General features: G+C 36.1%; 1 protein-coding gene across 1 annotated transcript; it reads left to right on the top strand.

Annotated features, from left to right (window-relative positions):
- The first annotated feature begins 13255 nt into the window (after positions 1–13255).
- On the top strand, positions 13256–13621 carry LOC140746805 (uncharacterized). The gene has a single exon (XM_073078903.1). The coding sequence runs from the start codon at positions 13256–13258 to the stop codon at positions 13619–13621; it is 366 nt and encodes a 121-aa protein (XP_072935004.1).
- Positions 13622–14599: the final 978 nt, after the last annotated feature.

The following is a 14599-nucleotide window of genomic DNA, read 5'->3' as shown; positions in this document are numbered from 1 at the left end:
CGGCTGCATGTTGGTAGGTAATCTACTGGTCCATATTGTTCTGAGAACATCGTCAGGCATATTAGGACCTGCGAGGTGTTGGAGATGTCGTAGGAATTGCGAAGGCTTTCTGGTTCCCAGCTCTTCATGCATTAATAATTGTTTCACTTTATTTTCCCGCGACGCTGAAAGCCTTTTAATTAGTTCAGCCTTCAGCTTCTCGTAGTCTGCTGGCCCAGCGAGGATGTCCTCAAATCTCTGCGGCGTACTGTCCCTCCAGAATTGAAAATATGTGGTAAAATTTAGTTTTATTGTCAGTTATATTCGCAATAGCGAATTGGCATTCGACTTGCGCGAACCATATGGACGGTCTCTCTGACCAAAACGGTGGTACCTTTAAATTGAATGTACTATGGTCCACGTTTTTCATAGGCTCCGCCATCTTCATGTGCCGTCGTGGCCGCGTGTTTACTTGCGAACGCGCCGTTTTCGATCCGCTGTCACTCGATGACGACATCTTCTGTATGAGCCTACACCTAGCCCTGCGGGAGATCTCCCTTTGCCAAATGTTCTTTGCGGGGTCACCAATTGTAGAATTACTACGTATTTTAAATTCGCGGGAGTCCGGGCGCGCATACGAGCGGCGCGGGCGATATATATGACGGCTAGGTTCCGACTGGTGGCGCTGCGATCGCTGCATGCGCGTGGGCAAAGATCCTGTTATGTAAAACAAAGGATCCTCCGTGCGCTCGTACTAAACTACCGATCGACCCGGCGATGTCTGTCGATTATTTATATTTAATGTGTTTTATATGTTTCGTGTGATGAATGACTGAATAACGTGTGTGGTGAGTGAGGAGTGTTTGTGTAGATAAACGTACATATAATAAATATGATAAAATAAATATTGCGTAAAGTTCAAATATATAAAATATTGATATAATAATATATACGTAAGATATATGTCACCTACAAACGGATCTCGACCTCCGGTACTTCACGGACGGCTTGAGTAGCCATTACTCGCCCTCCACACTTCGCTCCAACCTCAAGGCCTTGGTTCTCCCTCACATCTCGACTCACCGCAGACAGAGGGCGTTCCGGGGCGCTTGTAAGCTAGGCGAAGATTACCGAAGTATGGAACACTGAAGATATCGACCTCCGGTCTGAGCAGGGGGTGATGTGGCGACCTCCCGCTACTCGACAAGAGATGGCGCCACGAGTATTCTGAATCACGCTATCGAAGTTTTCTAAATATCTGGCATATATACAAGTTCCGAACTGAGACTGTCGGAGCACGGTCGCTCCCCGGGCATGATCACCTAGCCCGGCGGGAGATCTCCCTTTGCCAAAGATATATGCACAGTTCCGGAAGATAAAGTTCTAAAAGTAATTCGATCTATCAAATCAAACGCAACCGGCATAGATGGAATCTCGTTGGATATGTTGGTGACAACCCTACCACACTCATTATCAGTTATAACTGCGATGGTAAACAAATCTATAACTTTTAACACCTTTCCTACTCTTTGGCAACATGCACTAGTAAAACCTATAGCAAAATTTCAAATCCAGTATCAAATAAAGATCTACAGCCGATCAGTATCCTTCCATGTACATCTAAAATAGTTGAAAAAATTGTAGCAGAGCAGCTCTTGAAGTATATTGAAAAAAATAATATACTTCCAGAGGTGCAATCCGGCTTTAGAAAAAACCACAGTACAACGACCGCCTTAGCCCAGGTTGTAGATGACATATTGTCTGCTCAAGATAATGGCCAGGGCACCCTATTAGTATTATTAGATTTCTCTAGGGCTTTTGACTGTATTAATATAACTCTCCTATTATCAAAACTACATCACTACGGTTTTAGTAGCAATGCAATAAAATGGTTTGACAGTTATTTTAGGCACCGGTTACAAACTGTCGAATTAAGTAATGATACCAATTCCTCCAAAACATCTTGTTCATAAAGTATTAAAACAGGTGCACCTCAGGGTTCAAACCTCGCGCCAATCCTGTTTGCAATCTATAGTGCTGATGTCATAAGAAATATACGAAACTGTAAATATCATTTATATGCTGACGACCTGCAGATTTATATACATTGCAGCCCGCGCGATACCCAAAAAGTGGTCGACAAAATTAACGCGGATCTAGATAGAATAGCTGATTGGTGTAACATGAACTGCTTAGTATTGAACCGAAACAAGTCGTAATTTCTTAATATTAGGCTCTAAAGCTCAAATTCAATACCACTATACCAATACCAAAACCACTCATTAAAATAAAAGGTGAAAATGTCGAACGCATTCATGAAGCACGTAATTTAGGGCTACTCATAGATGAAAACCTACACTTTGAAAATTATATTTTAAATATAAGTAGAAACTGTTTTTATAGGTTAAAACTTTTATACCAAATAAGAAAATATTTAACAGTCGACATACGCGAAAAACTTTGTGAATCACTAATTTTATCTAAATTAAACTATATGGACGTGGTATACGGCCCCCGGCTGCTGGCGCGCACTCGTCAGGCAGTGCAACGCATTCAAAATGCCTGTGCGTACTGCTACACAATACCGCCCCGCACACATGTCACTCCGTTTATTAATCATGCAAAAATATTAAAAATGGAAGCACGCAGGAAGCTTCACCTAGCTACACTTCTCTTTGGTATTTTTAGGAATAATATGCCTTCTTATCTTAAAAAACTGACGTGGTCATATGATACTAAGATATATAACACACGACCTCTAAGAAATCCTTTAGTAGTGCCACTTCACCGTACTCACTCCTTTCGAGGTAGTTTTATGTACGCCGCATCCAAGTGCTGGAACGATGTTCCTCCACCTCTCCGTAGTCTACAAACAGTAAATACATTTAGAAATATCAGAAAATCTCCAAGTCGCAGCATATTAAATACTTTTATTCCATTTTTAACACTTTTATCAGCCAACTAGCATAGTTACCACTCAACAACATATCACCTTGATGGTTAACGTACGAATCCCCAACTGACTACTCGAGCCGACGTTATCACAGACTTTTATAGGGATTTTTAGGTGCATACTACCCACAATACAAGTTTATTTTAATATCGAACTACCTATTTTAATATTAATTTTTCAATCATTGCTGTTAAGACTACAACAAAATAATTGTTAAATTCAGAAATAAATCATGAAATTCGGCCATCCGACAGTGTGTCGCCTCCCGGCACACACAACAATCCCCATTAGTATTATATAAATTTACAGCACACAATAAGAATTTCAAACACATTAAAATTACAAATAAATTAAAACTTCGTTACAACACAGTATTTCATCCCCTACAAATCATGACATTCAAACTAATAAAGCAATGATAGTATTTAAAATTATAAGTTTATAACATTAAACCAACAACAGTAACAACAAACAAAAAAAAACAATAATTAGTACATTATCCATCATAATTAACAGACTACCGTATAAAGGTGCTGCATAGATACAAAAATAATGCATGTAATTAGTTAACTTAAACTTCTTTAATTCATACTACAATTATGATGAGAAAAAAAATATTTTGAAAAACTCAAGTAATCAATTAATTAACATTAAAAATTGAATATAATTTTAATCCGTTATTACAACGGAATCACGACCTACGCGGGTTATTCCTAAAAACTTAACATATACAAACAACATGTAACATACAATAACAACAGAATGTAATATCCAATACATTCTTATTCGATCGCTTATTCTACCACTGAGTGGCTTACAAATAAACAAACACTGTAATTATAATATTCAATTTATACCTAAAATACTACTTATTTATAATAATTAAATGTACTTTAATGTACACCTTACACGTGCTGCCACTTTGCCTACCGTTCGGCATTTTCGTCGCCTCCGTCAAAAGGGCGCGAGCACACGTAGTTACATTTAAAAACATCGTAAATATTGTGAAACTTAAATATTGGATGCCATTAAAATGTTGTAATATATGTTTTTGGTCCATTACAAGTGTTTTATAACGCCATAAACGTTAAAGTTTACTGTTTTTTTTACGTAATTAAGGATTTATAGTCGTCACAATTTAATAAGCCCATTTTGACACATGCCATCCCATTGTCATTAATGTCTTAAACTAACTTTTTAGTAGGCAGATTACGACCACGTGACGGTTAGAGATTTCGGCTTCAAAGCATTCGGAAGAAATCATAATCGATTAACTTTTAAATAATCGAAACTAAGAATTAGCAATAACTAATTATTTATCCCTTTTTAACCGACTTCAAAAAGGAGGTGGTTATCAATTCGGCCGGTATCTTTTTTTTTATGTATGTACACGAATTACTCCGCCGTTAGTGGACCGATTTTAATAATTCTTTTTTTATTGTATAGAGACGAGCTGGAAGTTGGTCCCAATTAAATATGGTTAAGATCCATCGATGGGTTCTGGAGAAAATGAGGGGAACTCCTCCACCCATGTAAATATAACAGCCATAACTTCGTCGTTTATGAACCTATTTTAATGCCTTTAGTTTCGTGTGTGTACAATTGCTACAAGTTGGTCCCATTTAAATATGATGAGGATCAGAGTGGGTTCTGAAGACAAAATATGTAACTCCTCAACCGATGGGTATAATTGAGTTTTGTTTGAAGATATTTGGTGTAGGTTCTAAAGAAATTCCAAAACCAGTTTACCATTGACTATTTAAGGGTCTGATACTGTGGCTCGGTGTCAAAATATGTAACTCCTCAACCGATGGGAATAATTGAGTTGTTTTTGAAGATATTTGGTGTAGGTTCTAATGAAATTGCAAAGTCAGTTCATCATTGACTATTTAGTTAGGTTAGGTTGGAACATATAAGACAATATAAAAGTAGTCGGTTGTATTTTTTTGTTAAAAATTTTTCATTATAACAACAATAAAATAATCAAAACTTTGTTTCTTAGTGAATGATAAAACGAAAAAAAGAATACAGCTAACGACCGATGCTTTATTTAATCTTCTAAAAATGATTAAATTTTTAAATTACACTAGAATTTATTTTCTTTTCTCCTTTTTATTGAATATTTAGATGATTTAGAAAAATACAGAATAAATATTCTGTTTACAAAATATTAAGTAATTTGTACAATACGATGTATGGATGTTATCGATTTGTCGTAAAAATCGGTTTCTTTGGTTATCGATTTGTATGTCACATACTTAGAGCCTAGCGATGGCATGTGTCAAAATGGGCCTTTTAAATTGTGACGACTATAAATATGACATATTTGTATTTCTTATACCATATAAACGCTGTAACTATAATTCGCATTTAAATCTCATACCGCGTAAATACTGTAAGTGAGCAGGGACTAAAATTCTCAGACCGCGAAAACGCCGTAACCCTTGCTGTGTTTAAATGTTCTGATAGTGAAATTAGTGTAATAGGCACAGTACAATAAAACGAAGGATTTTTACAGGGTTACTGCATTTTAAAGTCGAAAAAAACAATTCATCGAAATTTTCTACGTTGTAAATGAATTTAAAATGCTCTTAAAGCTACAAGAGTTGGATCATTCAACGCAGAATTTTTTTCTGATTCCAAATATGTATTGTACTGTTTGTATGCTCCTGGTATTATCGAAGTATCGGCTCACTGCTGTATACACCGCACGCGCACGTCCGTCCTGTCTGGCAGCTCCGAGCAGAATGAATAAATGTGTGAGGGAGAGGGGGTATGCCCCGCTCCCTCTCTATGCTACAGTGTGCGGCGTATAAGCATGAGACGACAGACCATTCACATACACTACATCTCTTCCTTGTTTTAATGAAAAATAATAAAATTAAATTTAAATTTAATCAATCTTTCATTGTGTAAACAATTCTACTATAAGGTTAACAATCAATCACTTCAACGTGTCTTCCCAATTTCAGATATCATCAATGCTTTCCAACCTACCATTATTAACTTCCAAATCAACAAATTGATCTATTACTAAACTCACAGCATTAACTAATATTAATAACTTCATGAATCGTCGTAATCATCCAATAATCGATTTAACACCAAGAACCGATATTAACAAACGCCTAATAAATATAATTTTTTAGCTTCGCTTCCTTCACTTCCCGAGTTACTAAATTTTATTTTAAATGTCGTCAATATCATCAAGCTTCCATTAATTATTTTAACAATTACTTGTTTACACCTCTCACCTCTATTCCTTTACTGGCTACAGCTCGTCCTTTCTTTTAGCTTCCTTCACTTATTCCAAAATGACTACTTTATTACCTTCACCTTTATTCCTTTACTAGTTTCATTTAGTCGTCTAATATTAAGTGGATTCTTCTTTTGTTTCTACCTTGATTTCATTTATTTTCCTGTAGTCCTCTTCCTCTCTTATCATTGCTTCCGACTTTTCTTCATCTACAACCTTCCACTGTCTCTCCCCCTTTTTTAAGTGTACAATATTTCGTCTCAATCCTTCTCCTTTTCTAATTCCACATCAATCACGTTTTCTTTTAGTATCTGCATATTTTCTTCCCTTTTCTTTCTGTTTCCTATCTTTATCTCGAGTATTCATGTCGTCGATTCTGTCAGATACGTCCATGATCATCGGTAATTCATCTCTAATATTCCTCTTAAAAACAATTCTGCTGGTGTTTTACCTGTACCTGTATGAAGAGTGTTATTGTACATTGTTAAATAGTCAATAAAGCTTCCTTCGTATGCATTTTCTTTTCAGCTTGACAGATTCGAAGTCTTTTAAGTATACTTGGAGTTTGACGTTTCATCCCTCCGTTCTGTTGAAGTCAGTATGGAATAGAATGATAAAGTCTTATGTTATTTTCTTCGCAAAACGACTTAAAGTCTTGGCTAACAAAATGCTTCCCGTTATGTGTCATTAATAAAACAAGATAACGTAATCTGCTAAAAATGTCTCTTAATACTTTTATCATCTCTTTGATGGACACTTCTCGACAAACTTCTATTTCCTGATATCTCGAATAATAATCAATAACTACCCAAAACATAGTCGTTGGTTGGTAATAGACCCACAGATCGATTGCAATATCCACCACGGATGTGACGGTAATTCTCTTCTTTTTAGGGGTTGGGGTGGGTTAGGTGCTGTTATGGGTATACATCCCTTACACGATTTTACAATGCTTCCTGCATCTCGATCATATTTAGGCCCCAAACCTTCGTCCTGAGTCGCGCCTTCATGGCCACGATACCGGAATGACTCTTATGTGCCGCGGATAATATTCTATTTCACAATGCTTTCGGTAATTAACAAGTTTAGTAACTCTTAAAAGGATTCCCTCATGAAAGCAAAGTCCATTTTCAATCAGCTTTTTGATAAAATCAAACTTTTGATCGACTCATTCCACTTGCGTTCGTAAATATCTTCCTTGACTTTTTGTATACTCAGGTCTTTGTTTGAGTCAGGGCTCTATATCCGTTAATGATACCGTTGTTGGCCTCGAATACTCAATTATGTTTTGAACATAGTTTACCTTTGCAATACTACTCTCTGGAGTAGGTATACATAATCTAGAAAGGGGATCGACAATATTGTTCTTTCTAAGGCGTACTACAAGGTGTAATTATCTTTATATTGGTAAGACTGTAATCGTAGCATCCATCTTTCCACCCTCGCACACGGCTTCGACTTCGGGCTAAATATTACCTCTAATGGTTTATGATCCGCTACTAAATCGAATTGTTTCCCATACAAGAACATATGAAGTGCCACTGCACCTGCACTAAAACAGCACCCAACGTTACAGGGCTTGCATTGGCAAATACTATCGTTCTGTCATTTACGTTATAATAACCTAATTAGATATTTCACCAACTTTTAAAGAATTAAAAACTACTTGCTGACTCTTCTCCCACACTCGCATATATCTGTGCTTCAGCCAAACTTACGACGAAGCAATTCCTTGAGCGGTTCTGTTTTCGCAGCTAAGTTAGGGATCTATTTCCCCACGTATTTAATCAGCCTCATAAAGCTTTGCAACTCAGAATCTCGAATGGTGCTCAAATATTTCTCTAAAGGTCTTATACCTAGATTTAAAACCTTGTGGCCTAAGAATTCTGCCTCATTCGTATTTAAAATACATTTTTTCTTCCTTTAGTGTGACTTTATTTTGTTTATACACTTCTAGGACCTTCTTACGTCGAGCATCATGTTCTATTCGGTCTTTCCTGAATACCAGGATGTCGTCTATAAAATTTATCACTCCATAACAATATAATAGAATTCGTTCTAGGGTTCTTTGAAAGATCTCCGAAGCGCAGGTCATACCAAACATCATTATTTTATATCGACACAGCCCCTTGCCGGATATGAAAGTAGTTATAGATCTCAAATTCAGCTGCAGTTCTTAGTTGATGGAAAGCATCACAAATATCCAACTTACTGAAAACTACTGCATTTCTAATCCTGGGTAACAATTGCAGGTAGAGGGTGGGTTTGACGTTTTATAGCTGAATTGGCCCGCCAAGCCGAATATCTCCATTCTCTTTCAAGATAGGAACTATTGGTGAGATCCAATCCGAAGGTCCGTCTACCTTCTCAAAAATATATTTTAGTAGAACTTCGTTTATTTTAACATTGAATTTCTCTTATTAAGGTATTGGTATACGTCTGTAAGGCTGTGCAATAGGCTTAGTTTTATCATCTACCGGATTCTGTATTAAAATATTTTTCAACTTAGGGAAGACTTCAGTTTCCATTTGATTTACTTTTACTGCTATTTTTAAAAGCTCCTACATCTGAATTTGTATCTATATTGCACGCGATTGGAACAATCTATATTGCACGCATTCTTCTTTTTTTTTTTACCTCGTTGTATCTTTATTATACGTCTGCAATATATCCTCTTCTAGTTTCTTCTTTATGGGTTTTGTCCTACATTTTCATCAGATGCTAAGTGGTACCAACTAACCAATCTAAAGCATACTTTTTTCCTCTCGAAATTCAAGTTTTTAATTTTTTTTTCTTCTATTTTGTTTATGTCTTCATTATATTTTTTTTGTTTCTAACTAAAATCTTCTAATTATCTACTTATTACTTCCCATGCATTTTCATTTAGTTGCTTGTCGTAATCACATAATACATTTTTCAGATTTCTCATTTTCTTCTTGTTTCATTAGTCTAAATATATGCCTTTCAAATCTTTTACTTCGTTTTGGTGCAAAGTATTCATCTAATTTCTTGAATGCCGTTTTAAATACATCTGCCTCCGCTTCTGAAGGGTTTGTTGTGTCCAGATCGAGAAGGTTATAAAGTACCTCTTGAAGTTCTGAACCGCCCCAATTTAAAAGAGTCGCTCGCTAGGATGGTGTATAAACATTTGCGGCTTCTAAATAAATATCTAAGCTACTTTTCCACATCTACATGCCACATCTCCTTCACATTCAAACTTCTCAAAAGTGAGGTTTGCCATGTTTACCTAATATAAAAAACGTCTAGTCAAGAAACGGGCATCATCCGTTCTATAACTTGCTCCCACCATCAATCATCAGAAATATATATGTATAAATCGTCAACCATGACTTACTTCCATCATCAATAATTATGAATAAACTTGATCACGAACGATCATCATCCGTTTCATAATATTCTTCCATCGTCCATTATTTTTTTTTTTTTTTGTATGCCCAATATATGTACATAGATTCATATGTATTACTACTTATTCGTTTATCTGTTTAGTATAATACGTCACTCCAAAATACTCCTAACATCTACTTCGTGTTTGCATACGTTACTGTTATATAATAAAGGAGAATGCCCATTCTTGGTACTGATTTTTCTCATGCGTCAAAATGAAAGTAATATTAAAATTATTTTTTTAATTTTTTTACATAAATTGTCGTTCAAAATAGTTTCTTTGAACAGGGGATTCCATTTAAGATAAAATAAGACGAAATGTTGATTGTTGTTCTTAAAAATTAAAATGGCGGAATTTTATACTCGGAATTCAATAAGATCTATTAGTGTTTTGACTAATAATTTTTCTCATGCATCAAAATGAAAGTAATATTAAAAATATTTTTTGATTTTTTTACATAGTTTGTCGATCAGAATAGTTTCTTTGAACAAGGGGGTTCCATTTAAGATAAAATAAGACGAAATGTTGATTGTTGTTCTTAAAAATTAAAATGGCGGTATTTTATACTCGGAATTCATTATTTTAGGTTTTTAGGATTATTTTAGGTTTTTTTAACTACTACTACCTTTAAAAGTAAATGGAATATGTCAATCGAACAACATTATAGGTACCTACTATCAGTTAAAACCGACCATCAATCTATCGTCGGATATTTTCGATTTTGAGGTTACGTAACATTTAGGTAAATAACTTCAGAACCCGGGTGCTGATCTAAAAAATAATTAGTGGTGGTAGTATTTGGTTAATTATACATCGTCCACCACAAGTTTCAATTTGATGCAACTCTGGACGGCGGTCCATACATTCATGGGCATTGTCCTTTAATGGTATAAGTAGACATTTAAAACTTTAATAATTGTAGTTAATATCGTATTTTCGAACATATTTTAGTTAAGAATATTATGTGTATTATTATACATTCTATTAAATTATAGGCAATAGAACTTCGAACATTATGCAACACTAATCATTATTTATGTTTATAATTGGTCCGCGGTACAACTAAAGTGTCAGTATAAGAATTATTAATTTCTTAATATCATAATTTCATTGCCGAAATACAAAGGAAAAATAAACTCATGTCGATCTTTAACTATTTTCATAAGGTAAGTTTACTTAAGTCGAAAAACAAATCTTATATTCATTAAACGAATCCACGGTTTACGTTTTAGAATAAGAACAAACTTCCACTATGTAATTCAATACATATATATGAAATGAAGTATACCCATCTTGTACAGGCCAACGGCGGCACCCACAAACTGTCAGTTACAATACTTTCCCAGACCACTACCGAATCGGAACGCGACCTCTACTGAGAAGATCCGGGAAGAAACTCAAAGCGGTTTTCTTTTTTTTTTTTAATAATAATTATTCTCTTTTTACCCTTTTTTTGTTTTTTAAATGCCATCATTTTTACATATAAATAATAAAGCATTAGCTCCAGTACCCTGCTTTAAATTTATCTAAAAAAAAAATTAACAAAAAATACAACCGACTTCTATGTCACTACAAAGTAAAAAATAATTGAAATAAATGTTGGTTTAGTACATATTTGTGAAGTCGGCGCTCATTATATTTAGTTGGATAACGATGTAAACAGCGTGTGTAATATGAGCGCCGACTTCAGAAATATGTACCTAACCAACATTTATTTCAATTATTTTTTACTTTGTAGTGACATAGAAGTCGGTTGTATTTTTTGCTAAAAATTTTTTTTCACCCTTTTTAGTGATGACATACTAACATTTATATTAATACAATATAAAATTGCAAAAACGTGATCATGAATGAAGGTAAGGTCTGAATTTACATTGATTGGAACAACCCGCTCGCAGGGCGCTGCCGCGCCCTGCTCGCTTAGTTTTATATTATCTTATATGTTCCAACCTAACCTAACTAAATAGTCAATGATGAACTGACTTTGCAATTCCATTCGAACCTTCACCAAATATCTTCAAACACAACTCAATTATTCCCATCGGTTGAGGAGTTACATATTTTGACTCCGAGCCACATTATCAGACCCTTAATAATCAATGATGAACTGGCTTTGCAATTTCATTAGAACCAACACCAAATATCTTCAAACACAACTCAATTATTCCCATCGGTTGAGGAGTTACATATTTTGTCTCCGAGCCACATTATCAGACCCTTAAATAGTCAATGATGAACTGGCTTTGTAATTTCATTAGAACCTACACCAAATATCTTCAAACACAACTCAATTATTCCCATCGGTTGAGGAGTTACATATTTTGACTCCGAGCCACATTATCAGACACTTAAATAGTCAATGATGAACTGGCTTTGTAATTTCATTAGAACGTACACCAAATATCTTCAAACACAACTCAATTATTCCCATCGGTTGAGGAGTTACATATTTTGACTCCGAGCCACATTATCAGACCCTTAAATAGTCAATGATAAACTGGTTTTGCAATTTCATTAGAACCTACACCAAATATCTTCAAACAAAACTCAATTATACCAATCGATTGAGGAGTTACATATTTTGTCTCCAGAACCCATTCTGATCCTCATCATATTTAAATGGGACCAACTTGTAGCAATTGTCCACACACGAAATGAAAGGCATTAAAATAGGTTCATAAACGGTTCAAAACAAAATAAAATACCACCAAATGACGCGGAGGCTCTCAGACAAGATGTCTCCATCATACTAAGGCAGTCGAAACCTCCATCATCCAACGTAAAACCCGAAGAACGGTCGGCGATTAGGGAGTTACGTGACAACAAAAACATTATCATTTTAAAGTCAGATAAGGGCAATGCGACGGTCGTTTTAAATAGTGCGGATTACGAGCAGAAAATTGCAAACCTTTTATGCGACACCTCCACTTACCAAGTAGTCAATTACGACCCGACTGCTAGAGTGACACGACAAACACGTAAAATTGTTCAGGAATGTCAGTCTATATTAGGGGAGGATACAGTTAAATACTTACTTAAACCCCGTATAGTACAACCACCTAAACTTTATGGCCTACCAAAAGTTCACAAACCCGGCGTTCCTTTAAGACCTATAGTCAGTCAAATTGACTCCCCTACGTACGAACTTGCAAAACATGTAGCGGGAGTGCTGCAGCCGCTGGTAGGTAGGACAACATCTTACATAAAGGATTCCCGGCATTTCGTGAGTATCGTAAAAGACATTAAGTTAGAAAAAAGTGATTGTATGGTTAGTTTTGATGTTGAATCTTTGTTTACAAACGTTCCAATCACTGAATGTCTACGGGTAGTTACTGATGTTCTTCGTAATAATAATATGCACACAGATTACGTCAAATTATTAGAACACTGTCTCCGGTCTGGTTACTTTCTGTATAACGGTAAATATTTTCTTCAAATAAATGGTGTAGCCATGGGTAGTCCAGTCGCTCCAGTAGTCGCAAACATATGGATGGAATATTTCGAGGGGATAGCCATTGCTACTGGACCCAATTGCGTTAGAGTTTGGAGAAGATATGTAGATGACATCTTTGCCATCATAACAGGAGGACGGGGACAGGTAGGAAGTTATTTAGATTATCTGAACTCTGTACATGCCAGTATGAAATTCACTTGCGAAATGGAGGACAATGGGAAGTTGGCATTCTTGGATGTCGCATTAGAGGCCCGCCCTGATGGTACATTTAGTCACGCAGTTTACCGGAAACCTACTCACACGGATAGATACTTACACGGCACTTCACACCACCACCCCAGACACTTAGCTTCGGTTGCAAAGTCCCTCACGAACCGGGCCTATGAATTATGTGACAATGATCATTTGGCGCAGGAGTTGGAACACCTGGAAAAGGTCCTGCGTCTCAATGGCCACGCAACTATAGCCAAACGAACTGAACGGAATCATAACACCACCAGCGTAGTAGAAAGGCATTCCGCATATTTCCCGTATGTGAAAGGTGTCACGGATAAGATAGGGAGGATTTAAGATCGAAAATATAACATAAAAAGTATATTTACGCCTTTTAAAAAGCTCGCGGCCTATCTTCGTTCCCCCAAGGATACTATTCCATACCAGTGCCCAGGGGTCTATAAGGTTGACTGTAGTTGTGGTAGCTCGTATATTGGGCAGACAAAACGAGCCATATCACAACGCATTAAGGAACATATCAGCGCAGTCAAAAATAATGACCCTAAGAAATCTGCGGTAGCCGAACACATCCTCAGTTCAGGTTGTAACCACTGGATTGAATTGCACAAACCTCAGGTGATCTCCACTGAGCGTCATTACTTTCCTCGTTTAGTAAGAGAAGCAATAGAGATCAAGAAACATCCTAGGAACTTCAATAGAGAAGATGGTTTTAAGTTAGCCCAAACGTGGAATCCAGTGGTTAGTTTATGCAAGTCACAAATAGTGCAAAGTACGGTGCGTAAGGATATTGTCAGTGTTGTGTGTCGTGATATGAAACCTAGAAAAGAAAAACGAACTAGACGTAGGGTAGATAGATTAATCTACCACTAGTACTTGTCAACGGTTTCTCCCCTTCACCTCAGTTTCGCCGTGACCACGATCCATGCAACTGGGTCGAAATATCGGCAATAAAAAACGCATATCGTGAGTACCCGTTACATAATAAAAATACTGAAGCTACAATCATGAAATTTGAAATATAGCTTCATTTTATAATGTAGATGCGCACTAAGAACGGATTTTTTGATATTCCACCGTTAAGGGGGTTAAATGGGGGTTAAAAGTTAGTATGAAAGTCCGTCAGTTTTAAAGCAAACTGGATGAAAATTGGTATTTAGGTTTCTAATTTAAAGTAATAAAAATCTAATCTGAGGGTTTTTCCAAAATCAACCCTAAAGGTGGTTAAATAGGGGTTGACAGCTTATTTTAAATTTTGCCATTTTGGAAGCCAGCACTATGAAAGTTAGCCATTGCTTTACTGGTTAGATGTTATAG

The sequence above is a fragment of the Epargyreus clarus genome, unplaced genomic scaffold (assembly GCF_041222505.1).
Source record: "Epargyreus clarus isolate Ecla_fem2 unplaced genomic scaffold, WU_Ecla_fem_2.2 ptg000013l, whole genome shotgun sequence".
NCBI classification, from domain to species: domain Eukaryota; kingdom Metazoa; phylum Arthropoda; class Insecta; order Lepidoptera; family Hesperiidae; genus Epargyreus; species Epargyreus clarus.
This window is presented reverse-complemented; position numbering and strand designations above follow the sequence as displayed.